Consider the following 27,919-nt stretch of genomic DNA (forward strand, 5'->3'; position numbering starts at 1 on the left):
CTCAGGCGGCTGCGCTGGAGCCACAGCGGCTCCAGGCCAGGCCAGGGCTGTGCAGAGCAGTAGGGGAATTCTTCCAAGGTAATGATTAAGCTGAGCGCCTGGCAAGGGCACGGTCGCCCAAGCAAGGAAGGTGAGCCCTATTCACACCTCGGCCAGGCTGTGGTGGCCCGGACTGTTTGGGAAGGCAGGGCCCCCAGGCACGGGGGCCTGGAGCTGGCAGCCACAGCCTCCCCCTGCACATAGGCTTCCAGGAGCATCTCGGGCCAGAGCCTCTACTGCCCACCCTGCTGGGACCCTCTCCTTGACCCGGGCACCATGAAACTGCAGGTGTTCTGGACCGGGCTGGAATACACCTGCCGGCTCCTAGGCATCGCCACTGCTGCTGGTAAGACCCCACCTCCTGGCTGTAATCCCCTGCACACTGGGCACAGCATACAGGGCTACCCAAGGGGTGGGAGCAAGCCAGCCAGGGACAGGTGGGCACATCTGTCAACATCTGCCCCTCGCTTTCCTTCTCAGTCCCTCAAGAAGCACTGCTCTGCAGGGCAGCAGCAGTGTACCTGGGTGAGCCTGGGGCTGGGGCAAGGGGGCCCGGTGATGAATCTCTCCTTGGCCACCCACCACCTGTGACCTGGGGAGCCCTCCGCATCCTCATGTGTGACATGAATTGAGGGGGTCTGCTCTACCTCCTCAAGGACTGTTGTGAGGTGGAGGTGGGGGCTGAAGTTGTAAAGTGCCAGGCAAATGTGAGAATTGGATGTCTCACTGTATAGTTATGAAAATGGTCAACGGAGCCCCTCTTGTTTTACTCAAACCACAGCCCCATTTCCTGGGGATAGAATTCCACAAGTTTTATGCATGGGTCTTGGAAAGTGGGAAATGTCCCCCAGCTCAGACTTGAACAGTGCTGGTTCCAGTCCTAGCCCTGTCACTTGCTGATGTGTGACCTTGGGAGAGCCACCTGGCCCCTCTGGGATGCCACTTTCTGATCTGTAAGTGGAGATAACTGGACATACTGGCCGGGTGTTTTGGAGGATCAAGGATGCACAAACTGAGCATAGCTAGGTGGAACTGAGGACATAGATCTCTTGAGAGAAGCCCCCGTGACATAGTTCAGAGCCCAGTTGGGGCCTGTGTCATTCCCAGGGTGCTGGGCTAGTGGGCTCTTCTGCCATCGAGGCCCTGAGTGAACACGGGAAGGGCTGCTGGAGGTCTAATCCCACCCCTCACATGATGAGACGGAGCACCTGAGCTCAACAGGGGCAGTGACCTTCTCCAAGGTCACGCTGCAGGTCAGAGGGACAGCCAGCTTGGAGCCTGTGTCCCTTGACTTTTGAAAAGGCCAGGACTCTGGCTAAAGAGCTCCCTGCTTCCCAGGGTAGGAAGCTCTCCCCAGAAAACAGCAGGAAGGGTCTGGAATCGCTCTGCTGAGGGCCTTGAGTAAATGCGCTGGGGGTAGCCGGTTCCCTGAGAACCACCTTGTCACCTACATGAAAGGGAATGACCACCAAGACCCCCAACCATCCGTCCTGGGGAGGGGAAGGTAACATTAAATAGGGTTTTCATGTGTGGGGTTCAAGTCCTGATCTGACATTGTTGTCTTGAGTCCACTCTGCCGTCCTCTAGGCCTTGGTTTCCAAATATGTAAAATGTACCCCTTCTAGCTGTCAGCACAGGGATGCTTCCCTCTGCCACATTCTGCCCAAAGCTGAGGCCTATTCCTCTTGGGAAGCTTTCTAAAGATGTGTCCATCCTTCTGATAGATTAGCAAAAGACAGTTTAAAAGTCTCAGCCAGTGGAAGGGTCTGCAGCCACAGATACACACACACACACACACACACACGTACATGCACATGCATACTACTCTTAACCACAGCCCTTATCTCTGAGCAAAGGGCTGCTGTTAATGCTAAGGATATGCTTGTCACTTGGTTTTGATACAGGATCCAGGCTAAAAATAGACCATGAGTTGCCTTCTAATGGCCAGGCTTTCCAATAATCTTATTTGAGCTTTCTAGAGTGCTGGGGGCAAGCAGGAAGCTAGAGAGAGGGGCTTTGGTGCTCTTAGGAAAATCTCAAGTTTCCTGCAGCGTCACTGAACTCCTGGCCTGTTTCCAGCATGTAAGATTTGCAAATTCCTTATTCCTTTAAGCCTCTTTTTTGTTGAAATCTCTGTTGAGAAGTCCAGGCCTCATTCATGGGGGCGTTGCTGCTAGAGAGGAAATAAGACTTGAGACAGAGGCTATCACTTTGCAGAAACCCCAGGAGGCCTAAGGGGGCCCCTGGTCCCCCTATGGGAAGGAGTTTGTGTTCTCCAGAAGCTAGGAAAACCATGTGATCCAAGGTTGCCTGAAGCTTCACCTGCAAGGACCAGGTGGCTCCCGACCCAGCGGCCTCCTCCCTAGACCCCCTTCCCCTCTGCAGACAGGATCTGGGGCTGTCAGAGGTTTCATAGGCACAAGGCTCTGGGGGACTCCACCAGGACGGCAGGGCCCAGTGGCTATGGCTGCAGCATGCCCTGTGCAGATGCTGGGTGGCTGAGTTCATCTCTTCCTCTCCACCCAGCCCCTTTGGATGAAGTTTCATTAGGATATCCAGTGATCCCAAGGGCCATTGTTGCCCCACCCCCACATTCCATCCCACACCATGAGTTGGCACAGACAGGGCATTGCCACCACCAAAGCCAAAACAGGATTGACAGGGCATGGGAAGACTGCACCCAGTGGAAGTATTTCTAAAATTAGAAAATTCTCTCCCTTAGAACAAATCATAAGGTTTCCAGGCTATTACAGACCCACTCTGCCCCATTTGTCTTACTCTTGGCTAACTTCACTCATTTGCATTACCTCCCTGGCCCAGGAAGGCAGTGTGTGTGTGTGTGTGTGTGTGTGTGTGTGTGTGTGTGTGTTTGTGCATGCGCGCGCATGCAAGCACACCTGCATGTGTGACCTCTGAGTGCCTCTGTTACTGAGATGTGGCCCAAGGAGCCACCCAAAGAAGCAGGCACAACTGGGGGACCACACAAAGGTCATGAGCACCCTGCCTCTCCTTGACACCTACCTGTCCATCTCTCAAAGCAGCTTCTCACTGTGTCCACCTGAAGGCAGGGCCATGATATCCTGAGTTAGAGGCTCAGGCCCCAGGGGAGGCTCACCCCTGTGATTTGTTCTCACTACCAACTAACTTTCAGAAGACGGGGGCTGGGAAAATGGGTTTTAACTGAGATGGGAGCACAGAGGCCCAGGGTGCTTCTCTATAAAATAAGAAAAGGACCTGTCTGACAGGCTTGGTCCCATCCCTGTTCTTAGAAGGCAGGATTGGCTTCCCTTTAAACTTCAGCATCCTCTCTATCCCTGAGGGTGGATCTCCAGGGACTTCCTCACCACTCATCAGCCCCTGCCCCAAGCCTGTGGGCAGGAGAATGGGAATAGGCCCCTGTGTTGGGATAGATGATGCACCTTAAAGGCCCTCCAGACTCAGGTAGGGGTGTGAAGGGAAGAGGGGAGCCTCGCTTCCCCAGGCCCCGAGTGCTGGAGGGAAAGCCGTCTCCTCACAGCTATGTCCTTGCACACGGAAGGGCATGGGCCTCCCCAAAAGAGGAAATGTCTCTGGGCCCTTTGGTGAGGCCTCCCAACTCTCCTCAGAGCAAAGGGGCCCAAGCTTGAGGCTTCTCACTGCCAACACTCAAGGGCTCTTCTTCACTCTCCCAGCCTCTGCTCTGGGGTCAATAGCTGGATAACGAACATTCTTATTTGAGCATTTACTGTGAGTCAAGCTCTGTGCTACCTGTTTTAAATGCAGTATTTCATTTCGTCCTCATAACTACCCTTTGAAGCACCATCATGCTCACCCTCCTCACCATTGTAAGCAAGGGAAACTGAGGCCTGGGGGTGAAGCACTTTGCTCAACATCTCACAACTAGGAAGAAAAGAGGCAAGATTCTGACCGATGACAGTCGACTCCTGAGGCCCTACTCTTAATCAACGTGCTCTCCACCTTAACCAGGCTGAAGGGCATGTCTTGGTGACCCCAGGATGTAGGACGCAAAACACGCAGAGTGTACCAAAGAGGTCTAATTGAGGTCATTCCATCAGTCTACCCTAGTGGCCCCGCTATCAGTCAGTTCTGCCCATGCACAGGCTCAGGCAGGTAGGGTCCTGGTGAGAATGGGCATAGTTACATTGAAGCATAGTAAGGATGACCAAACACTTCCTAAATCTAAAGACACTGCTGTTTGATCCAGATGCTCATTCTCTGTCTCTGAATGATTGCTATGCATAATTTGACTGGCACTACCACGACCATCTAGCCAAACCCAGTCCTGGACCTCATGTGGGGACAGACAAATCTGCACACATTTCCAGAGGGAACTATCACAGTAGGACCTTCCATTTATGGGTCCAGAGGTTCACTACTGACAACATGCTATAAAATCATTATCTTGCTGAAGCCCCCCCAGAGACACCCAGTGTCTTTGAGGGCCAAATGCAGAGCTTAGTCCCATTTTATGAATGAGGAAACTGAGGCTCAGAATGTTTAGGTAACCTGGCAGAGGTCACACAGCCAGGAGACAGGAGGACTGGTGCTGGATCTCTAGTCTGCCCATTCACAGGGCAGGGATGCAGTGGGATGTCTGGGGGCTGTCAGCACAAACCTCCAAAGAGAAGGGCACTATACAGCCAACAAGGAAATGCCCTGGGACTGAGACAAGGTCGTTTTGAGCAAGGCTTGCTTATCAGGCTAACGTACTCTTTCTCACAAATCAACTACATTGGATCAACCTGGGATCACTTAGGGGTTTTGTTTGATCGAGGCTTTTGACCCATTAACCTCTTCTCTACAGAAAAGACAGAGCCCCACTCCCAACAGCCTCATTCCTTGCCACACTCCATTCAAAATGGAGACTGGCTTATTAATGTAGCCTAAGAGAAAAGAAGCATTTAAACCCAGATGTTCTCATTATTTTTTAAAGAGCACAGTAAATGCATAATTTGACCTTAGCCCCATCAAAGCCTTCAAAATAAAAACAAACTAATGCTTCTGAGGCAGTCATCTTTGGCCCTCCATGCTAATTTCCACCCATCTTAAATGTATATCCCCATGACCACTTCCTGCCGTCTAAGGACAAAGGTCCTAATTTAACCAAAATAACTTTGTAAACAAAGAGAAAAATTAGAAGATTAACACTGATTTTAAGACTTATTATAAAGCTACAGAAATCGACAGTACAGTATTAACACAAAGAAAGACAAAGAGACTAATGGAACAGAAGAGTCCATAAATAGACCTGGACATACATGAACAACAGGGTTTTGACAAAAGTACAAAGAGAATTTAGTGTAGAAAGGATAACTTTTTATACAAATCGTACTGAACAATTAAATATCCATTTACCAAAAAATAAACTTTATCTATACTTTGTACCATATACAAAAAAATAGTGACTCAAAATGGATTCTAGACCTGAATGTAAAAGCTAAAACTATAAAACTTCTAGACAATAGTATAAAACTTTAGTAATGTGTTAGACAGAGATTTCTTAGATACAATACCAAAAGTTCAACACATAGAAGAACAAATTGCTAAACTGCACACCATCAAAATTAAAAATTTCCCTCTTCAAAATACGTTAAAAGAATGAAAAACAAGTCAACAAAGAGATATGATGGCAGAAAAACACAAGAGATGTTCCACATCAATCGTCCTTAGGGAAATGCAAATTAAACCACAGTGAGATTCTACTGCACACCCATTAGAATGGCTGAAATTAAAAAGACTCACCATACCACACATTGGAGTGTTGGCAAAGACGTGGAACTCATACACAACTGATGAAGATATAAAATAGTATACTTACTTTGGAAATGGTTTGGCAGTTTCTTAAAAAATTAAACACACACTTACCATATGGTCCTGCTGTTCCACTCCTAGGTATTTACCCAAGAGAAAAGAAGCCTATGGCCATATAAAGATTATACATGAATGTTCATAGCATCTTTATTTGTAATGACCAAAACTAGAAACAACCCAAGTGCCCATCAACATATGAGTGATAAACTAACTGAGGCACATCCACACTCCTCATCAATAGAAAGACATGAACTATCTGTACGTGCTGCAACATGGATGAATCTCAAAATAAGTACACTGAATGAAAGTAGATAGCAAAAAAAAATGTACACGCTGTATGATTCTATTTGTATCAACTTCTAGAAAGTGTGGACTAATCTCTAGTGACAGAAAGCAGATCAGTGGTTGCCTGGGGGTGGATGAAAAGGTAGGAGGGTAGGATTACAAGGGTACGAGGAAACTTTTGAGGTGATAAATATGTTCATTATCTTGATTGTAGTGATGGTTTCCTGGGTGGGTACATATGTCGATACTTAGCAAATTGCGCACTTTACATATGGGCAATTTGTTGGATGTCAATTATACCTCAATAAAGCTCTTTTTAAAAGTAGATGTGTCAGCTCTCTATTGCCAAGTCATGCTGTATAACAGCTGCAAAACCTTAGTGGCATCCAGCAGTAAGTTTTTGCTGTTCACACATCTGGGTGAGTAGGCCAGGAAGTCCTCCTGACATTGGCTGGGTATGCTACCTGAGCAAGAGCTCAGATGGCCATTGGTCTGTCAAGACGGGCCTTGACTGGGATGATAAGGGCCACTCAGCTCTCTGCATCCCTCATGCTCCAGCAGGCTGGCCCGGGCACGTGCTCATGATAATGGCAGGGGCACAAGAGGGCAGGCCCAGTTCATGAGCCCATTGCATATCTGTTTGCATAGTGCCTGATAATATCTTGTTGCCTAAAGCAGGTCACATTACTGGGCCCAGATTCACAGGATGGGGAAACAGACTTCTCTTCAGCATGAGGGACTGCAAAGTCACATAACGAAGGCACGGATACTGAGTGGGGAACATTTGGGGGCATCATTGTAATCTACCATAGGGACCCTACAAGGTCAAACAAAATAGGCCTCTTGGCTGGGGAGTTTTATTCTATGACTCATATTTAGAGAATCTAGTAGAGAATGAGTGGATGCTCTCGCCTTCAGGAAATTCTGCCCAAACAGGCTTGTGAGAGGTGTTGAAGTGTACTGACTGCCATGCTATACTCTAAAATCACGTCTGAGTATCTAGAATCTTCTTCTATGAAATCTTGGCCTTTTCTCACAGTGTCTCTGAATCCTGGCTCATAGGTGTCAGCTGAATGGCTCTCAATGCACAGGTAAACCTCCCTGCCATGCTTAGAATCTGCCACAACTTCTCCTGAGTTAAGAAGCCTGCAGCTACAACCTTATTGTCTCAGTGGATTCTTAGCGAGAAGATGGTTCCAACATCTTCATGTTCTTAGAAATGTTGCAAATCTAGCTTTCATCTCTACAACCAGCTGTGACCCCTTCAGAATGTAAACTATCCCCATTTGTCATCAGCCAGTATGTCCTTACCTAAGATTTCCTTACAGACCCTAAGACCAGTAGGAGATGCACCATACTTGAGGATGAAGAGGAGTGATAAATACAACATGGTGAGCTGTGAGGCTGCCCTCAGCAGCAGTGAATATGACATTCTCATCGGGCTCCCCAGGCATCCAGGGCCAAAATCACAGCCTGGCATGAAAAGCCACTTAGGGTGGCCTCTGTGAAGTGTCCTATGTTGCCACCCGGGCCCTGCACTGAATGTAAGCGAGGTGTCAAGATTCAACCCAGCGATGGAGTCAGAATGGACAACCTACAGCCAACCATGAGGTTCGTCCTGAGGCAAAATGAACACAAGGATGGAAGCTGTTGGGGTGGGGATGGCCCCTCAGTGGTCAGCACCATAGACAGGCCCCATCCTCAGGAGCACACTGGCCCTGAGCCCTTCAGGTCCCTAGCAGATTGCACAGAGGATGTTATACAGGAGATGTTGAGGTGGCTGGGGCTTGGGACCTATAGTGGGGCCTGTAGAAGAAACCCAAGACAGAAAAATCAATGAGCAACATCAGCGCATGGAGAAGAGCTCTTTAGCCACATAAAAATGTGTATTAATGGAAGGAAAGGATGAGAATAAACCCTCACCACCCCCTTGAGAGTACTGATGGGAACAACCGGCCTCTCCTAATAATTCCATTACCCATCAACTACATTTGCTCAATACTTTATAATTTCCTAAGACTGAAGGCTTATAGTGAGTTATGCAAATTTCTATTATTCTCATTTTACAGAAGAGGAAGCAGACAAGAGAGTTATGATTTGCTTGAGGAGCCAGGACTTGGCTTTTCTGATCAAGCCTCATGTTCTCTTTGCTACAGCACAGCACCCTCAGAGATTTCATCCATCCATGCTCTGAGACCAGAGCTTCAGGATGCCCTGAAAGATGCTCTGAAGGTAGCTGCCTGGCCCAGGCCTGAACGACAGGCTCTTGGTCCAGAATCTCTGATCCCCGTTAAGCCTGATCTACAATAAACAGCTTAGGAAGGCACCTCGGAAGAAAGCCCTGGCCTCTGGAAGAAGAAAATACTGTACTTGGGTTAGACTCAGCCCAGACAGGAGGGACAGAGACTAGAAGGAAGGGGACTCAGCCCAGACAGGAGGGACAGAGACTAGAAGGAAGGGGACAAGATGAGGAGACCAGGCTTGTCCACAGATGCTTGAGGAAGAAGAGCTGGCTCTAACTGGCACCATGCAAGATACCTCCCTGGAGACCGTGTGGGGAAGAGAGACGGATGGGTGGGGGTACTGCAGTGAGGTGGGCTTGTAACGTGGTTCTGTTGGGCTGGGACAAGGGGTAACAGGATCCTGAGGGACAGATATTGGGGAAGGATGGAAGGAGTTAACAGGCCACTTAACAGAGTGGTTCTGCCACAGCACCCCTCCCACTGGCAGCGTGAAGAACAATGCAGCTGGGGTCAAGGCTGCTCTTGGGGGCAATTCTTTCTTGTACTGAATTTGTTACAATGAAGTCCTGATTCTGGGGACATGAATGGCATTTATCCCTCTGTTTCCATTGTCAAACTGACAGTTCCTCTGTCCCCATGCTCAGCTTAGGGTCATTTGCTGGGGTGAATTGCTGATGCACGTTGCCCATTTTGCACTGAACTAGAGCCCTGTGAAGGCAGAGTTTCAGAGATGCCAGCCAGGCTGCCACCTGAGGAGGAAAGAGGACCACAAGTGCAGGCCAAGTTCCGGAGGAGCTAGAAGCCCTCAACCCTGGGTCATGTACATCTCTGGACATCAGGGCTAGAGGCACCACTCTCAGGGTCACACAAGGGCCATCGCTGCTGCTGCACAGCCCTGGGAGCGAATGCTTCCTTAAATTTCTAGTGAGCACCTCTTTAAATTTTGTGCCCAGGGGCCTTGCCCGCCCCTCCTAGTCCTGGCTTTGTTGGATGCCCTAACTTCTGTGTTTTACAGACCACCTGCCTAAATTTGGAAACCTGGCAGAGTTCCTCAGTCCAATTCCACACAGCAGTGACTACACCCGTCCTCATCCACAGGGTTGGTGGGAGGCCTTTGAGAGAGCAGGTGGCCACCTATGCAGTCTTGAGGAGACAGTCAGGAGACAGGATGGCCAAACCCATTCTCACACCAATCTCGTTCTCCACACAACGCCCCACCTTCCAATTTAAGGCCACGCTTCCTGGCTTCTGAAATGCCCAGTTCCGGAGACTGGTTCCCTGAAAAAATTTAGGAAACTCCAGGCGCTCAGTCAAAACATGAGTCTTATATCTATGTCACGTGGAACTATGGTGCCTTCCAAAGATAGCTTGTTCCCGGCCCAGCTCATGCAGCACACAGGCGAGGGGCTTCCATGCACCGGCCAATGTGGCTGCCTGGTGTGAATGTTGGATACAGTTCACAGAATTCTCCTGCAGGAGGGGGATCTCAATTTCTGTTTTCCTCGCTTTTTCCACTGGGAATCTTTGCAACATGAAGCCATAGGAGAGACCTGCTTTGGATGAGGCAGGGCTCACAGATCCTCCGTGAAATCCTAAGATATAAAATCACCAGTAGGATTTTATGGCGCAAAAGAAGTCCCCAGATACCACTCCTACTCCTAGCAGACTCCATCTCCAAGGCTGCTCACACTTGGGGAGGGGGAGAGGAGCTGCAGGAGCCTGGGAGTTGGCTTTCTGACAACCAAGCTGAGGACCCAGTGAGACACGCCACAGGCCCATGGGGCCTTGAAGGATGCCCACTGCTGCAAGAGTCAGAATATAGACCACACCAGGACAAGGACTTCTCAGCCAAAAATCTCAGGTAGTTAGAGGATAGGACAAACCACTTTTCTAATTATCTGTGGGTGCATAATAAAACCACTCCAAAACCTACTGGCTAAGATTGCAACCACTTTATTATGCTCAAAATGTTGTGGCTCATGAATCCAGGCAGGGGGCAGTGGAGCCGGCTCTTCTCTGCTCCGTGATGATGGTCTCAGGTGGGGTGGCTGGAATGGCTCGAGAGCCATATGTCTGCAGCTTTGATTCTGACTTTTGGCTTGGTTCATCAGTTCTTCTCCACTTGGTACCTTCTGGGGCCAGGATGTCCAAGATAACTTCTTCACTCACCTGTCCTTTGCCTGGCTGAGGGGGCTGAACCTCTCTCTCTCTTTCTCTTTCTCTAGGAATCTCTCTACATAATAAGCTTGGGCTTCCTCATACATGGCAATCTCAGGAGCATCAGACTTCTTACACAGTGGGTGGCTTCCCCCAGAACAAGCATTTTAAGAGGGCTGGGTGGATGCTCTTTGTGAATTAGCCATGCAAGTCCTCAAACATTACGTCTACATCATTCTATTGGAGAAGTGAGTCCTGAGGACAGCCCACATTCAAGAGAAAACAAATTAGACTCCCTCTCTCAATGAGAAGAATTGAAAAGAATTTGTGGCCAGCTTCAATCTAACACATGCTGCAATAAAGAAACACCAAATTGCATTGCTGTGACTAGGGTCACACTCTGTGTGACTCTGTCTCTCACCTAACAGTCTAAAGCACATGGGGCTCAATCTCCATTTTCTGCCACAGAGCCCTACAATCACCTCACAAGTTCACTGGGAGTGTTGCCACCCCAGGGATCTGCAGGAACATCTTCACAAGACAATTCCTGGCTCACTCACCTAGAGATGGCAACTAGCACGACCTTGAGAGCCTGGGAGACCTTTGGCAAGATAGGTGTTAGGGACTAGAGTAAGTCCTTGCAGCAGCAGAGCTGGTCCCCAGGCAACCTGGCTGCACTCGGACTGTGGAGGGAGGGATTTTCCTAGGACCATAGGGCACAGCTTTCTCAGTGGGCCTGGCTCTCTTGGTGGGATGGGAGGAAGTCGCAAAGTGTAGAAGGACTTGAGGGTGTGGGCCTAGGAAGCCAACTGTCACTGCCCTAGTGTGGCCCTGTGGCCTTGCCCAGCCCTGGGAGCTGCACAGAGAAGCACCCAGAGACAAGGTCCTGTCCATTATTGGTACGTGGAACAGCTGTGGCAGTTCCAGACTTTCGCTCACACTGCTCCATCCTCCTGGCATCACCTTGCCTTCCCTCTTTGCGGAGCTGTCCTGGGTTCCCAGGCAGAATGGAGTCTGCACAGTCCTGTTCCCAGAGTGCTGTGCCTGTTCCCAACCTCAACATCTCTCTGTTTCCTGGGTCTGGGACCATCTGCCTGGGCTCCAATGCACATTTCCTTTGCACCACTGTGCTTTACCAGACCTGTCACAGAGGACATGCCATGAATGGGGGTGCAGGCTGACCACTGGGAACTTTGGGCCCTGACTGACTAGGGTAACTCTTGGGTTGCTGGATGGAACTGCCCTGGGTGGGAAGATTCAGGCTGCAACTGCTTCTGACACTCAGAAGAGAGCTCTGCCCAGGCTGAGGCGCTCATGCCAGATACCTGGGGTGAGGGACCAATGGGCAGTCACCACACTGACCCACAACTTGGGCACCAGGCTAGTCATTAAAGTAGTAAAGGGGTAGTTTCCTGCCTCATTCTGATGCGGACATTACAAAAATCCATTCACAGCTGGGCCTGGGGGACACAGTGGTCCACTGACCATAACAACGTAAGTCTCATCCATGTGGCAACCCCCTATGCTCTTGAAGGCCCGCAGGAAATGTCCTCCCCCACTGCACTGCTCTCCCAGAGTCCTTCCTCGACCCCTGCCCGGGGCCTGGGGAGCAGTGGGAATCAAGCTGCTCCTGGCTCCCTCTGCCCTTGTCTATCAGCATGCCTTGGGCAAGGTGCTGCACCTCTAGGAAACTTGTTTGGATCTCTCCATACCTAGCGTGGGGTTGACAACCCCCTCCTCAGGGGATGTTGTGCCGATTAAATGAGATGCATCCCCACACCATAGTAGGACCTCCTTGAGAGGCAGTGGGGCTGGCACTCCCAGGGAACTTCCAAACCCAGATACCTTCTGGTCACCCGTAACCATGCCACGCCTCTGCCTTCCACTGCCCAAAAAAGCCAAAAGACCAGCTGCCACAGCAGGGCATGCCCTTCTCTGTGCCTGGGAAGCCTCCTTGACGGGGCCCCCAGACAGAACCAGGCCCCTATGCCAAGCACACTGCCCTGCAGGCAAGTGAACAGGGTCACCTGGCCACACCATGAGAAGCCACAATCAGAACTTTGCTTCAAGCCAAGCCACCAAAGTAACTAGCAGCTACCAGTGTCCTAGGAGAGCAAGAGGCCAAACACCCAGAACACGGCCCTGTCCCTTGCCACCGCCTCACATCTGACGGGCAGTCTCGGCCAAATATCAGAAAAGCCCCTGACCCCATCGGCTGAAATGCCAATATGAACATGTCACTCAGCTGCTCCAAAACACTCAAGTCCCCCCGCCCAACCTGTGCAGTCTGATATTTAAAGACCCACAGTCCAGCCTCGGTCCACATGTACGGCCCATTGCCCCCTTCTGTGCCTCTGCTCCTTGCTGCTGTGGTGGGGAGGAGGGGGTCTTCCTGCAGTGCCACACCCCTCCATTTGCACTTGTCCATTTCCTGCCACTTCCAGTCCCCCTTGGTTGAAACCTCTTCATAAAGTCTTTCCTGATAGTCCCCATGAATGGCCCTTCCCTCTTCTGGCCCCAGAGCACTTCCACGAGCCTCTCTTACAGCCTGAGTCGCTGTACATTTCTCAATACATATCACTCCTCCTGGACCAAGCATGCCCCAGAGATGAGCCCGATGCCTGACTCGAGCCCAGTGTTGGGCCTGATCCCAAATCTCCCCAAGAGGAAACCACAGAAGATGAGATGGAAGCATAGTCTAGGAAGAGCTGCCAGGAGACACCAAGGAGCATGGGCGGGCAGCTCCCAGGCAGAAGCAGGCCCGTGGGTCGAAGTCACAGGCCAAAAGACAGACATGAGGGACAGAAGGAAGGACTTCATGTTGTCAGCATTGTCTCAACCTCACATGGTCTGCCTCCTAGAATGTGAGCCCCAGAACTAAAAGGATCAAGCAGAAAGTGGTGACCCCTTGGCCCCAGTGTCAAAAGGCCTTAGGCCTCCCATGAGAATCCCACTGGATCCCTTTATGAATCTCCTGGCCTGAGGACCCACACTCCTGACTCCATCCCTCTGCTCTCCTCCTCCAGCCAAAGGGCATCCCTCCATCCCCAGGCTTGCAGAATCCAGCAGGGCAATGGTTGGTTGAGAACTTTTGGGAGGGTAACTCCTTAGTGCAAATAGGATAGATGGAGGCTGGGAAAGCTAACTCAGGCAGGAAATGCCAGAGGCAGGGGGAGGAAGGAGCTCATGCATACTGGCCACATGATATCTACCAGGCAGAGCCACGCATTTCAGACTCTTTATTTTCTCCAATCCAAGCAATAACACTTCCCGTTCCACAGATGGGAAGACCCAACTCAGAGGCGTTCAGTACTTTCTCACTATCACTCCAATAATAACACACAGAACTGGGATTCCACCCCAGCTCTCTCTTTCCTCTGTTGTTAGTTTGATTTGTTTTTTAACTGCAAACCAGTGCTACCTCTAGAGCATTCCTTGCATGCCCTTTTGACTACTGACCCTTTGTTTCAGTCAAAAGGCATCAAAATAGCTCTCCGTATGTCAGGTCAGAGAAAGGGGCTGAGTTCCCAAGACCCTTTCCTGCCACCTGCTGGTCGTCCACCACAAGACCATGCAGATCCACAGAGACCAGGGACGTGAATGTAGCCCCCTGCTCGCCAGGGAAGTGCACAGTAATAAGCATCAGCCTTGAGCTGAGGGCCCGTCCCCACTTCGGTGGAAAGACCCTTCCCCAGGCTGGATCCTTGCACCAAAAATTAACAAGTGATTTCATGGACTTTGATGTTCTTGCTATCAGTTGGCTTATTGAATCCTCATAACCATTATGTGCAGGAGGCATAATGAGGAAACTGAGGATCAGAGAGACTGCGTGAGTCAGCTATCAACTGGCAAACGTGAGACTGAAATGCAGGATCTGACCCAGGCACCCATGGTTGTTTTTTCGTTTGTTTTGCTTACATTCTCTGTGCCTCAATTTCCTCTTCTGTAAAATGAGCATAACATATGACTTTCACCTTGGACTGTTGTGATGCTTAAATAGGTTAATAAAGGCTAAGTGCTGAGAACAGGACAGGATACACAGTGAAACCTAAATGTGAAAACTAAATAAATAGACATTTGCTTGCACAACTCGCGCGCGCGCGCGCACACACACACACACACACATACACACACACTGGCAGACAGTAGAAACCAGGAAAATGCCCACAACCTGGAGCCAGAAGTCTCAAGTTTAGTCTGTCAGTCCCTTACTTTCTGGCATGTGTCCTTGAGAGAACTACACAAGGTCACTGAGCCTCTTTTTCCTCCCAGTAAAATGGAGACAATAGAGCTCCCCTGTGTCACAAGGCTGCTATGAGGAGCCAGGACCTGTGTGTGACCATTGCATATAAACTCTTAAGCTTTGCAAGTTATGCTGAGCCTGCAGAGGGGTGTGTGGCTGACTACCATCCCCGGCCCCTCACCTGGGAGGAGCCAGCGAGCAGCTAGCAGCTGGAGAGGGTGGAGGCACTGTGTCGTCCTCCGCTCTGGACCTGAAACACAGGGGAGCACTGCAACCCTCCATCACAAAGAAAACACAGCCAGATCCCCCTTCCCTTCCTAGATGGAAGTTCTCTGTCCCCTTCTCCATGAAGTACTCCCACAATGCCCCCTAGAAGTGGGTGGAGATATTGGTAGCCTCAGTGAGGGGCTCTGTCCCGTGTTTCAGGAGGCAGCATTTCTGCAGTGGACAAAGGGCTAGGGATGCCCGAGGATGGAAGCTTACACAGCGTGTCTGTCAGGGAAGATAGGAGGCACTGGGCCCAGGGAAGCAGCCCCCTGAGCGGCAGAGACAAAGGACACACATGGGCAGCCAGTACCACAGCTCAGCCCTGCCATCTTTGACTTTCTGGGAGTGAGACAAGGTGAAGCCGCAATTCAGCAAATATCTGGGTGTGTCATCAGAGTCCAGAGAGAGAAATGCAGGGTGCATGGGGTATAATCAACTAAGGCCAGAAAGAAGTCTGATTAGTGGGCCGACATGGTCCTGGAGGAAGATCTTGGGCACCTCAGTGCTGTCTAGAATGTTCCATCAGTGAGTGGTTGGGGTCAGAGCCACGGCTGGTTGAGTAAAACCAGAAGAGGGAGGGAATCTCCCTAAGTAGATGACTGGGAGCCAGGAAGTCTGGAATGGTGAGGCCAAGATAAAATTCACTCTGGACAAATGGAAGGTGAGGTTTTTGAGCATAGACCACTGCCAAGAAAGAGCAGGAGAGACGAGGCTGAGTAGCATCTCATGTCAGAGCAAAACCCCAGGGGCTTAGCCAGCTCTGGGTCCAAAGCCATGAGCCAAGAGTGTGTGATGCAGCTGCCAAAACAGCAAGTGAAAATGAGGTCACAGAAACAGTAAGAACAGAGATCCAGGCAAGGGAAGGAGGGTGGGGCAGGTCCCACAGCCAAGCACTGAACCCAGACATACAGCATACTCTGGTGGGGGCATCCAGGAGGTGAGGGCCCTTGAAGCCATGACATGTGCAAGACAGCTGTGAAGCAGGGGCGTTGGTGGCCCATCAATGTGGGCTGTCTCTGGGTGCATGACCAATCTGGGGAAAGAAAGGCCAGCATTGGTGCTCTGGCGAGGCTGGACTAAAAGACATCTGGGCTTCTACCTGAAATCCTCCTGGTTTCCAGAGACCAGTCCAGAAGGCTCCTTGCTGTCTTGTATCTTCCCAGACACAGCTCCCTGTGCACGTAGAGAAGAGCCTACCCTGGCTCCCCATCTCCAGGAAGAAGGGTCAATGCATGGCCCAGGAGCCTTCCACCGGTCAGTGCTGTGGCACAAATCACCTGGGCCTACTCTCCTCTCTCCTCTTCCCCCCATAGTGTTGATCGGCGTGGGCACTGAGACCTTCATCCAGGGGCAATTCAAAAGCCTGGCTTTCTATCTACTGTGAGTATGTGTGCATGTGCCCCTCCCTGCCTGCATGTTCTCCTCAAGTTCACTTTAGTCTATCTGATCAGACTAACCTAGAGCAGCCCTCCCTTTCCTGTGCTAACTCTACCCTATCCCAGAGATGGAAGGAGTCAAGGGGGCTTCCAAGATATTCCCCGGTTTGGGCAGGGCTTTGGTCAGACCATACCACGTATCAACCAATTATCCTTCCATCCACTCACCCACCCATCCACCCATCCATCCGTCCATCTATCCATCCACCCACTTATCCACCCATCCATCTACCCACCCATCCACCCATCCACTCATCCATCCATCTATCCATCCACACACCCAGCCGTCTATCCACCCATCCATCTTGAGTCTTTTCTTTATTCAGCAAACATTAACGAGCTCTTGTTTTAAAGAGAGGGGAATCAGCTCAAAGGACTATACATATGAGCCCTTCTACATGCTGAGCACAGTTAAATGTTTTATTTACATTATGTCCTTTAACTCTGACAGCACCATAGGAGTGCATATTGTCCTAGTTTTGCAGATGAGAAAACTCAGGGAGTAAGCAGCTCAGCCCACATCACCAAGCTCATGAGCATTAGGGCACAGACTCAGGCCCAGGTCCACTTAGTTTCCCAACCTCTGTCCTTTCCTCTCTGCCAGCTGTCTCTGCAAACACTCCCTGGCAGGAAGGAGATGACTGTGTCCCAGAGGGGGAGGAGAGCCTGGGGTCCCTGCTGGCTCTGACCGCCCAGTTTCTCAGCAGCCACATTTGAAGGACATTGGGAGCCTGTGCTTTCCATCCTCCACCCTCCACATCCACCCTCATCACGGTGGCCTGGTCTGCATCCTAAGGAGCCCTCCTGTCTCAGGGCAGGCTCTTTGGTTTGCTGGATGAATCGCATCCACCATCTCCCAATCATGTTCTACCCTTCCAGGCCATTTCCACACCGCCACAAAATTAGCCACCTAGACACACAGGTCACTCTGACAACCTTCAAGAGCTGCCACAGCCTCCAGTCCACACTCGCTTTCTATCTTCTGTCCTCCACCTTATTTCTTGCCACCCAATTTATATCCCGGGAGCTTCTGACTCTTTCTCAAACTCACCAGCATCACCTCACTTCTAAGCCATTGCTCATCCCATTGAGCACCCCCGGGGCCCTTTCCACCCACTTCAGCATTCCTAAAGCCCTACATTCTCCCTGGCTTTCTGCCCTGGGAAGCCTGCCCCGAGCCTGGAGCCCGCTGGCTGGAAGTGACTTCTCCTCACTCGGAATTCCCTCCACGTCTTACTGAGCCTGTTCTTGGCCGCGTGCACCATCTTCCCTTCTCCCCATGGTTGCCCATTTCACCCACAAACATCACTTTGGGAAAGAGGTAGAGGTTATGATCCAACTGTAACAGGTCAGGGCCGAGGCTGGCTCATGCAGACCGCTTTCTCCCCAGGACACTGCCTCTTCCTGACTGCTCTTTACCTGTCTTGAGGGGACACACTGCCCATCTGGTCACTCTGTGGTCCAGTCCTAGGAACTGTCACTTCCAGCCTCAGGTGCCCCTGCCCCTCACTGTGAACTAGTCTACGTTCTCCACCCGTACCCTGCTCTTTGTGGCACCCGCTGCCCCTGCGCCTGCACACACGTGCGGTCTCCCCTGCAGATCGCGGACTCCTAAGTGTGTTCCCTCATCTCTGAGCGGTCACCAAGGGTAACAGATCCCCCGTAGGACATCACTCCCTCTCTGTGTCCCCAGGACCCAGAAGGGGTTGTGGCTGAGAGCAAGCATCAGTAGGAACTGAGCTGTCACTGGCTGTCTCCTCGTTTTTTTCCACTTCTCCTCTCCACACGTGCTTCCTCTCCTGTCTTCCTCCTTCCGTGAGGCCCTCACTGCCTTCCTCACCCACCAATGGTGGCCGAAGGACCCATGTGGCCCACGTGGAGCCCTGGGCAGAGATGTTGGAGTGTAGGGTTTTGCTGCCATGGCAGGGCTCTTGGCTTGGATTCCTGCCCTGCCTGAGTGACCAGGCTTCCCTGGACTCAAAAGGCACAGCCTCTGAAGCACCAGATGGCAAGTCTGAATAAGTCACTTTATTCCCCAAGGCTCAGTTTCCCTCTGTCCCAGGATGTAGGAAAAGGCAATGCTACTTGTTTTGCGAAGCACGTGCTTTGGTGTACTTGTTAGGCACACAGGCTTTGGAGTCTGAGTGCTGGGTTCGAATCTTGCCCGTCATACTGATTGGCTGTGTGACCATAGCAAGGGACTTGACCTCTCTGTGCCTCAGTTTCCTCATCTTTAAACTGAGGGTAATTATAGTGCTTCAACAATGAAATTGTTACAAGGACTAAATGAATTGATATTTGTAAAGCCCTTAGAACATGTTTGGCGCATAGTCATCCTTACATAAATATTAGCTATTTCCATTTAAAAGCTGAGCAGTAGGAGTTGGGGAGACCCTAGGAGGCATAAAGAAAGCGGGAGAAAATGGAGATTAAGCACTAAATGGTCACAGAGAGAGAGAGAGAATTGATGATAACTAACATTTACATAATAAGCTCTGTGTGCCAAGGACATCCGAAGGGCTTTACAAATATTAACTCATTTAGTCCTTATAACAATTTCATTGTTGAAGCACTATAATTACTCTCAGTTTACAGATGAGGAAACTGAGGCATGGAGAAGTCAACTGATCAATAGCAGGGGCAAGGCCCAGGGCCCTGAGGAACCCTGGCCCTGACCCACTTTCCCCTGCAAGGTAGCATCTCCTCTCACTTGTTCGCTCCAATGCATGTCCATGGAGCACTTCACAGTAGACCTTTCCCAGTAGCCTGGACTGTGTGGCAGAATTAGAGAGGGAGCTCCAACAGGGAGTTCAGACTGGTGGCTATAGCCACACAATACAATATAGAGAAGCAAGAGGTGACCAGATAGACAAGAGGAGGAAGCAGAGTCCTTCTAAGAGGGACTAGACTGTTCAAAGGCCCTGTGGCACCTGATAGCTTCCTGTGTAGTTAGAGGAATATGAAAGTTCATATAGGGCTTTAAAAGGAATGCTAAGAAATTTCAGTTCTATAGGACAGTGAGACCCTCCAATAAAAATGTAAGTTCCACCTCAAAGACTGATATATAAAGTCTGGGGCTGGCCCAGGAATCTATGGTTTTACATATTCCCCAGAAGATTCTGTTGGAGGGTCCCTGGACCACACTTGGAGCCTGAGGAGCCTCTGAATCGTTCTGCACTGAGAGGAATGTGGTCAGATCCAGGTGTCAGAAGGAGCCATCAGGGCAGCCTGGCAGTGAGAAAGCAGAGGAGCAGGAGGCAGGGAGGTAAGCGCCAGGGAGTCAGCGAGACCAAAAGGGGGAAGCTGGCACAAGGGGCTCAGTGGGCAGTGCCCAAACTCAGACGATACAGGTGAGGCCAGAGAGAATGGGCGCGATTCTAAGGCTATTTGAGGAACGCAAAGGACCACTCCTGGTGACTGGATGATTGCAGAAGAGAAAGAGGGAAAGGGGTCAGGAATGGATCCAAATTTAAGGCTTGCACAGTCAAGCAGTGGGTGTCCATCCTGGTGACAGTAGGTAGAAGGACATGCCTGTCAGTGTCCACACAGGATGCTGGGGTCAAGGTGGTCTCCCCTGCTGGCCTGCGGCTCCTTCCTCACTTGTCTCTGGGCCCTGGGCCCAGCACAGGCCCTGGCATCGAGGCCACTCCTGGTAGATGTTGGCTGGGTGACAGGATTAGGTCAAGAAGTTCCTGGCCAGTTGGTCAGCTGTAGGTGCCCAGGAGGGCCAGGTGCTGTGTGATGACAGCCTGTAGGAAAGCAAAGGGGGAATCAGAGGGTGCCCAGCCTCACTCTTCTGTCTCCACCACAGGTCGATAGGAGCTGCCATCTCCGTGTGCGAAGGGGCCTACTTTGTGGCTCAGCTGCTGGCCATCTGCTTCCAGTAAGTAGCTTCCAGAGTCGCCCCTCCACTACTCCCCAGCCCTAGACACCCCCAGACACCTCCAGCTGTAAGAACACAGCCTAGGCGATATTTATTCTCGAAGCAGCCATGGACAGGTTCCCTCCCCACAGTGTAGTGAGCCCTGGCCTGGCCATGGGCTCAGGCCTGAAGAGCTCAATCATCCCCTTTTCCCTGATCCTGACAGGGGAGTGGACTAACACATTCATTCAGGGCCTGCTCCCACCCAGAATCCCCCTGCAGAGTCCATCTCTGACCTCCAGGAAGAGCCAGTCTCTGCACCTTACCGTCTGAGCCGTCCATTGCAGGGTGAGAACCCTGCAGAAGGCTCGGCATGGAGTGAGCAGAGCTGAGTTTGAGAACTGGCTCTGCCTCCTGCCAGGACCCAGGGACAAGCCAGGGGTCACAAGCCTCCACGCCTGATTGCCGGAACAGGAGCACAGACCTTGCAGGATCTTGGGAAGCCATGTGGCCACGGAGGCCCATACCTGCTGTCCAGCAGTGCCCAGTTCGTGGAAGCTGTCATCAGCGTGGCCAAGGGCTGTCTCTGGACCACGGCTCTCAGGACCTAGACAGTTGGGTCTCTAGGTGGTCAGTTTAAGAGCCAAGTCTCAAACCCAGCCGTCCTGCTACCTTGCAAGACAACCAGCTGCTTCCCAAGGTTACCAGCTCTGAGGCAGCATGCATCCCCCCTTTCTGCTGAATTCCACTGACAAGGGGTGCTTGCAACTTCTCCAGCATCAGGGGATGGAGGACCCCTGGGTGTTTTACCTGCCCTGGACCTCTCCACGCCCAGCCAGGATCTGGTCACAAAATAATGACCACCAGAGGGCACCAAAGAGCCATGGCAGCTGGGTGTGGGAGGCGAGCCTTGCTCTAGGCCAACACACCTTCTGCCAGCCCCAATCACTTCCCAAAGTTAGCCTGGGCAGGATGCAGCTGTACAGGGCCCAGCTCCAGACCAGTTCAGAGGATAAGAAGATGCACCTAAGGCAAGCGTTTTCCTCATTTGAAACTTGGAGAAAGGCAGCCCCCCTGAGGAAACCTGCTGGGTATCAGGCTGCTGCCAGGCCCATGTGTGGTCCCTGCGTGCCAGTTAAGAGAGAAGCCCCTTTGGGCTGATGCCATCCCATGCCTAGGCAAGGCTCCGTGAGCAGGGTGCAGCTGGATTCCAGCCCACTCACCCCCATGGCCGGGCCCCTTGTGCAGTACACAATCCACACAACCATCCCAGCCAGGTGTCTCCTGTGCTGCTCGCCTTCTCCATTCCACTGTGGGCTTCCAAGCAGGCCCCTGAGTCCCCTACTCTCCTTCCCACTGCCTTTGCAGCATCCTGAGAGCATTAACCTTCCTTCCTCCTTGAGCAGATAGGCAGGGCTGGGCAACCTTTCAAATAAATTGTGGATCCTCTGGAGGGGCATGGGCAAGACCTCTAACTGTGGATCCCATAGTGAGAACTCCAGCCCCTGGGAGGTTCAGCCAGAGGCCACTGCAGACAACATGACCACAGCAGGACCTTGTTCCAGCCTCCAACAGCCTTGTGTGTTGCTGGGACTTTCCCGGGTTGCGTCCTGCTTCCTGCTAACCCTGAACTCGCTCCCACCAGGTGTCAGCCAGGGTCCCTGGCCTACAGAGCAAGGGAGAAGGCCTGCTGGCTGGGCTGCTTCCAGAAGTTCCTGGCCTACATACTGCTGTCCGTGGCCTGCTTTCTCCACCCTGTTCTGGTCTGGCATGTGACCATCCCAGGTAGGAGCTCCGGGAGGTAGTAGAGGCACGCAGCCCCCACTGCAGACGGGCTCTGAGCAGAAGGGGCTGAATGCCCCTTACAGAGGCCTGCAGTGATGCTGGCTGCAGGGCCTCCACTGGCGGCCCCACTGCCCTCTCTGGCCTAGGTTGTGGGGATGAGGAGCTGTCAGACGTCCTCCATGCTGATTAAGTGGCAAGGATGTCCCGAGAAGTGCATCCTTCATGTAGGTATCCAAAGGCTGCACTCACAAAAGGGACCTGGCCTTTCCTCTGATGCCTGTGTGTGGTTGGAGCTTTCAGAGAGCACAAGATGGTCACTTCTCTGCCCAAACCCTTCTGTGTCTCCCCAGCAGCTACCAATTCAGGTCTAAACTCCTCGGTCTGGTTCAGAAGTCGTGCCAAGATGGGACCCCAAAAGACCCTCACAGCCTCATTGTCTTCTCCCACTCTACCTCATAGACCCTACTGGTCAGCCTGGTTTCTGATCGCAGAAGCCAGGACTCAGTGCTCCCACCTCCTGTGTTTGTCCCTGGCCTTTTCTGCTAGTGCCCTCTTCCTCTTTCCTCCCTAGCTGTAAAACTGTGCCCCTCCTTGTGACTCGTCTACAATGCCGGGGCCACCAGCCGCCAGGGAGACGAGGTGGAAAGGCAGAGCCACCTATTCCTTCCCGCAGGTTCTCTTAACGTGCCTGTCACAGCCTCTCAAGACCACTCTACATGGCCTCCAGTGGACTCCTGAGCTGGACTCAGCACTGCCGAGGCCAGAGCCAGCCACAACCTCCCACTCCTTGGAGAGTGAGAGACACTCAGGAGGCTCGGGTCCTGGCAGGCAGGACAGCCACCTTTCCCATTTCCTCTGGACGGGGTGGAATCCTGACAGACAAGGCAGAACAGCAGGTCTCAGCCTGGGACCGAGGGGCCTCTGGCCTGGAGGCTGGGTGAGGGGCCAGGAGGGGCACCAGTGCTATGCTAGCCCCACCCAAACTGCACTTTCCTCTGTGTTTATTGGGAGGCTGAAGTGACGGGGGACCTCTCTACTTCTGGGAACAGAAGGCAGCCCAGTTTAGCACGGAGGGCCCGATATCCAAAACAGAGTCCAGGCCCATGGGAGGAGTTTCAGCTCCAGCCCCAAGAAGCCATCCCGAGAGGGAGGCTGAGCATGGAGATGGGAGGCTGGGCGGGCAGCACCAGGGTCGGCTGTCAACAGAAAAAGGGCCTCAGGCACAGGGTCCCCTCACTAGCAGTCAGGGTGATGGCCCTAACATGGCACCAGCCCTACTGATATCCCTTGGCTGGATGTCAGGCCTGCCCCCTGAGTCTGATGTGGGTGTATGAGGACAAGTCAGGGGTGAGGGCTGGAGCACAGGGGCCTAAGTGTGGCCGCATAGGCATGCTGCAGTGGCCCTTTGGAACCGTGGGCTTAGACAGCCTCTGGCTTTTCTCCAGGACACGTCCAGCATCCTGACCTCCCAGATCTCTTCCAGGCTCCATGCTCATCATCACTGGTCTGGCCTACTTCCTGCTGAGCAAGAGGAAGAAGAGCAAAGCTGCCCCCAAGGTGCTGGCCTCCCCAGAGCAGTACACAGACCCCTCCAGCAGTGCCACGAGCACCACTGGCTCTGGGGACACCGAACAAACCTATACCTTCCACGGGGCCCTCAAGGAGGGGCCTGGCTCCCTCTTCATCCACATGAAGAGCATCCTGAAGCGGACCAAGAAGCCCAACACCTTCCAGCGCCCAGACACCCTGACGGAGCTGACTCTGGAGCCAGCTGACTTGCTGGCCAAGAAAAAGCAGGTACACTTTGAAGACACTGTGGTCAGAATCATCCCGTCCCTTGCTGAAGGCCTGGATGATGGGGACAGCGAGCCAGAGGAGACCACCTCTGACACCACCCCCATCATCCCTCCACCCCAGGCCCCACTCTTCCTGCCTTCTCTCACGGGCACTGGCTTATTCTGAGCTCAAGTTCAAGCCTGGGGGATGCTCAGAGAGGGGTCTGCATAGACTGATGATCCTGCCTGGAGTTTCCTGAGATCCAAGTGCCCTCCAGGGAGCTCAGGGTCTTCACAGGTCAGCTCTTTAAGAAATGACCAGACATCCCCATGGCGGCTGGACCTCTGGGCCATTGAGCAGCATGACAGGTCCTGCAGAGGCCTTCAGGGAGACACAAATGAAGCTCATGCTGCCTCAAGCCAGTACAGCTTCCTCCTTCCTGGACAAAGAGTGGTGAAATCCTTGTGCTTTCCCCAAAAGAGGCCATCACTCCCATTTCACACAAGGCTGCCTCACCCCCAGGAGGAGCCATCAGGCCTCTGGCTCCTGACACAGGGTCCAGCACTCAGCAAGGACTCATGGCCAGCCCATCTCTGATGCAACATTCCAGCTCTGAAGGGATGCGTTGGTAACTTAAGCATCTCAAAGGCAGGTGTCAACAGTGGCGCGGAGTCCCAACCCCCAAGCGAGATTGCCCAGGATAGGGAGGAAAGGCAAAGCTGAAGCCCTCAGGGTGGAGCAGCGCCCAGTGAGCGAGCAGCAGGCTGCATTCTTTGCATGCTCTGGGGCTGGCGCTGAGCAGCAGGAGTTACAGAGTCGCTCAGGGAAACAATGCTGCTCTGTGCTCACTTCAGGAAAGCCGGGCCAAATGAGTGATGCTCATTCCAGAAGCATTGCTGAGGGCTCCCTGAACCCCACCACATGGACTTTTCTAAGATTCCAAGTAGATGATGTAAACTAAAAGATCCTGAAAGCCGATGACAATCTTCAGCAGTGAATGCCATGGCACAGCACACAGTGCCTGCTGTGTGCAGGAACCATGGAGGCGGTGCCCTGAGACACACAGCACAGAGAAGTGGCTCTGCCACACTTTGGTGCCTGGTAGCAGAATGAGTGATAAATACATGTTTGTTCAAAATGAGTGGGAGGGAGGGAAGAGGAGAAAAAGAGGGAGGATTGGAGGAAAATGGGCAGGCAGGCTAGCTTTCTCCCACAGGGCTATGGAAGTGACAGTTAACCTAGAATGAACAAAGAAATATGAATCATATAGTTCTTAGCTAAAAAATTTACAATATGGTTTTTATTTCTAAAAAGTGTCCTTTGTTCCACAGGATTGTTGCACGGAAGATCAGACCCATCATTTTTCATAGGCAATCTTAATTACTGAGCAGTCTGAAGAAACAGTTATGTTGCTCCCCAGCTCGTGTGTGTGAGCAAACCCCTGGGTTCTGTAGAGCAAGGCTGAAAAGACATGATTTAAGGTCTAGATAAGAAATGTGCGTTCGTCTTGCACACTTTTCAACATCCCCTACCAGTTATTTTGCAAAGGTATGAAAATAACAGCCAACCCGAAGCTAGTATCAGTTTGGTGGCTAAATGCAGCAGGTGTCCCAAATAAACAGACTTCTTCCTGAAATAACGTAGTTCTCTGAAACCAAGTGAGAAAAGACAAATGAATGCATTCCCATAAGCCCTCCATGGTGGAAGCAATAGAACTGTTTCTTTAGCTGCCACCAAGGAGGGACTTCAGGATCTGAGAGTCACAGTCGAGGGAGAGTGAATAATACAGAAAGTGGGTATGGGTAGGCGCCGATCGCGTCCAATTCCTTATGGGCCAGGTGCCCAGGCAGGCCCCCTGCACACAGGAGCCCAAGTGGGGAGGAGCCAGGGGTCCTGTACCTGTCATGAGTGGGAGGGGAATGTGATGGGCACAGACACCCTCATGGCACAGGTGAGGCAGGCCTCTGGGGAACCCGACACTGCGGCTCTGCTCTCAGAGCCCAAGCCAGCAGAGCTGGTTGGATGACCAGATCGCAAGAAGCAAACCCAAAAGTGTAACGTCAAAGCTGTCAGATCCCATTTAATACACACTTCTGTAAACCCAACTGTTAGAGCATCGTCTTGGATGCATCTTAGAGGTGAGGTGGGCATTGGGAGCTCCAGGTGATATGAAGTGCATGTGATCCTGAGACATCTGGGCTTCCTGGTGCCTGAACTAAGTTCAGGGCACCTGCTGGTTATGTATGCAGCGTCAGAGGCTCAGACAATTACGATCTTACCTAGCTTAGCAAAGGAAAGCCCTCAAACACTCTTATTGCTGCCCCTTACCCCAAAAACAACTGGGATGAGATCATTGACTAGACCAGAACCCTCACCTCCGACAGTGGACCAGGCAAAAAGAGGCACCTCCCATTAAGCAGATGAACACCATGCGTCTCCACTTGATTCGTAGCCCGAGACACTCTATAGCTGCATCCTTATCCACTGCTGTCCCTGCAAAGAAGCTGTAAGAGCCCTCATTCTTGCCAAGAAACAAAAGCCAGAAGGGCTGACCCGTTGTGGCCCGCCTCCCTTTCTCAGCAGAAAGCAGAGCAGATACTTTGCAGATGTAGAAAAAAGCGATTGGAAGTAGAAAGACGAATCATTAAACGTGCCACTAACACGTTGAGTGATCTTGGCCAAACCCTTTCACCTCTCTGGTCTCAGGTTCCCCTAGTAAGTGCGAATAACAGCACTTCTCTCAGGACTGGTACAATGACCTCAACCAAGAGAGATGGGGAAAGTGCTCTTCAGATTACAAATCACCCACATCATTGTGACTGAATGTTCCTATGACCATGGGGGTCTCATGGTGAGGACGCCCCAAAGCAAGGAAGCACTGAGGAAACGCTACCAAGACTTGTCTGTGGGGCAAAGCCAATGTTGGTCCAAGAGCTCCTTTCTCAACTCCAGATTCCAGTGGGAAGGGTGCAGCCACCACCCTCCAGCTTAGAGAGAGAGCCGTAGTGGACCTCAATCATGAGGAGCCATGCCCTGGAGGTCACCCAGGGTGTCCAATCTCTCTCCCACCAATCCTAAGGGATTTTTTATTTTAGTTTTTAAAATGTCTTTATTGAGATATAGCTCAAATATAAAATTGAACAATTTAAACGGTTTTTAGTGTATTCATAATCAAGTTCACCACAATCAAAGTTCACATTATTTTTCATCAACCCCCCAAAAAACCCATTAGCAATCACTCCCCACTCCATCCCACACCCACACTAAGCAACTGCTAGTCTATTCTCTGTCTTTTTAGATTTTCCTTTTCTATACATTTCATATAAATGGAATCATATAAAATGTGGTCTGTCACGACTTGCTTTGTTCACTTAGCACAATTTTTCAAGGTTCATCCTTGAAACATGTGTCTTTATTTCATTCTTTTTTGTGGCTGAATAGTATTCCAATATATGGTTATACTACTTGTGTTTATCTGTTCTTTTGTTGATGGACATTTGAATTGTTTCCACTTTGTGTCTGTTATGAATAATGCTGCTATGAACATTCATGTACAAGTTTTGGGGTGGACATATGTATTCATTTCTCTTAGCTATATACCTAGGGGTAGAATTGCTAGGTCAAATGGTAACTCAATGTTTAACTTCTTGAGAAACTGCCAAACTGTTTTCCAAAGGAGCTGCACCATTTTACATTCCCACCAATAGTGTATGAGGGTTCTGATTTCTCCACATTCTTGCCAACATTTGCTATTGTCTGTCTTTTTTATTATAGTCCTCCATCCATTATGGTTTTGGTATGCATTTCCCTAGTGGCTAGTAGTTTTGAGCATCTTTTCGTGTAATTATTGACCATTTACCTATCTTCATTGAGAAATATCTATGTGAACGCTTTGCTTGTTTTTTTTTTTTTTTGCGTGGGTTATTTGTCTTTTTATTTTGAGTTGCAAAAGTTCTTTATATAGTCTGGATACTAGATATATGATTTTCAAATATTTTCTCCAATTCTGTGGGTT

The 27,919-nt window shown here is 51.2% G+C and overlaps 1 protein-coding gene across 2 annotated transcripts; it reads left to right on the top strand.

Moving 5' to 3' along the window:
• The first annotated feature begins 65 nt into the window (after positions 1 to 65).
• Positions 66 to 27,919, top strand: TMEM72 (transmembrane protein 72). 2 transcript variants are annotated; one of them, XM_046652122.1, is made up of 6 exons: positions 66 to 385; positions 16,359 to 16,425; positions 20,293 to 20,364; positions 21,989 to 22,128; positions 23,612 to 23,925; positions 24,046 to 27,919. In XM_046652122.1, the coding sequence occupies exons 1-6, from the start codon at positions 316 to 318 to the stop codon at positions 24,088 to 24,090; spliced, it is 708 nt and encodes a 235-aa protein (XP_046508078.1). In that variant the 5' UTR covers positions 66 to 315; the 3' UTR covers positions 24,091 to 27,919. The 2 variants fall into 2 exon arrangements, with proteins under 2 accessions (XP_046508078.1, XP_046508076.1); XM_046652120.1 differs by having other exon boundaries at positions 23,612 to 27,919.

The sequence above is a fragment of the Equus quagga genome, chromosome 2 (assembly GCF_021613505.1).
Source record: "Equus quagga isolate Etosha38 chromosome 2, UCLA_HA_Equagga_1.0, whole genome shotgun sequence".
Classification (NCBI taxonomy): Eukaryota; Metazoa; Chordata; class Mammalia; order Perissodactyla; family Equidae; genus Equus; species Equus quagga.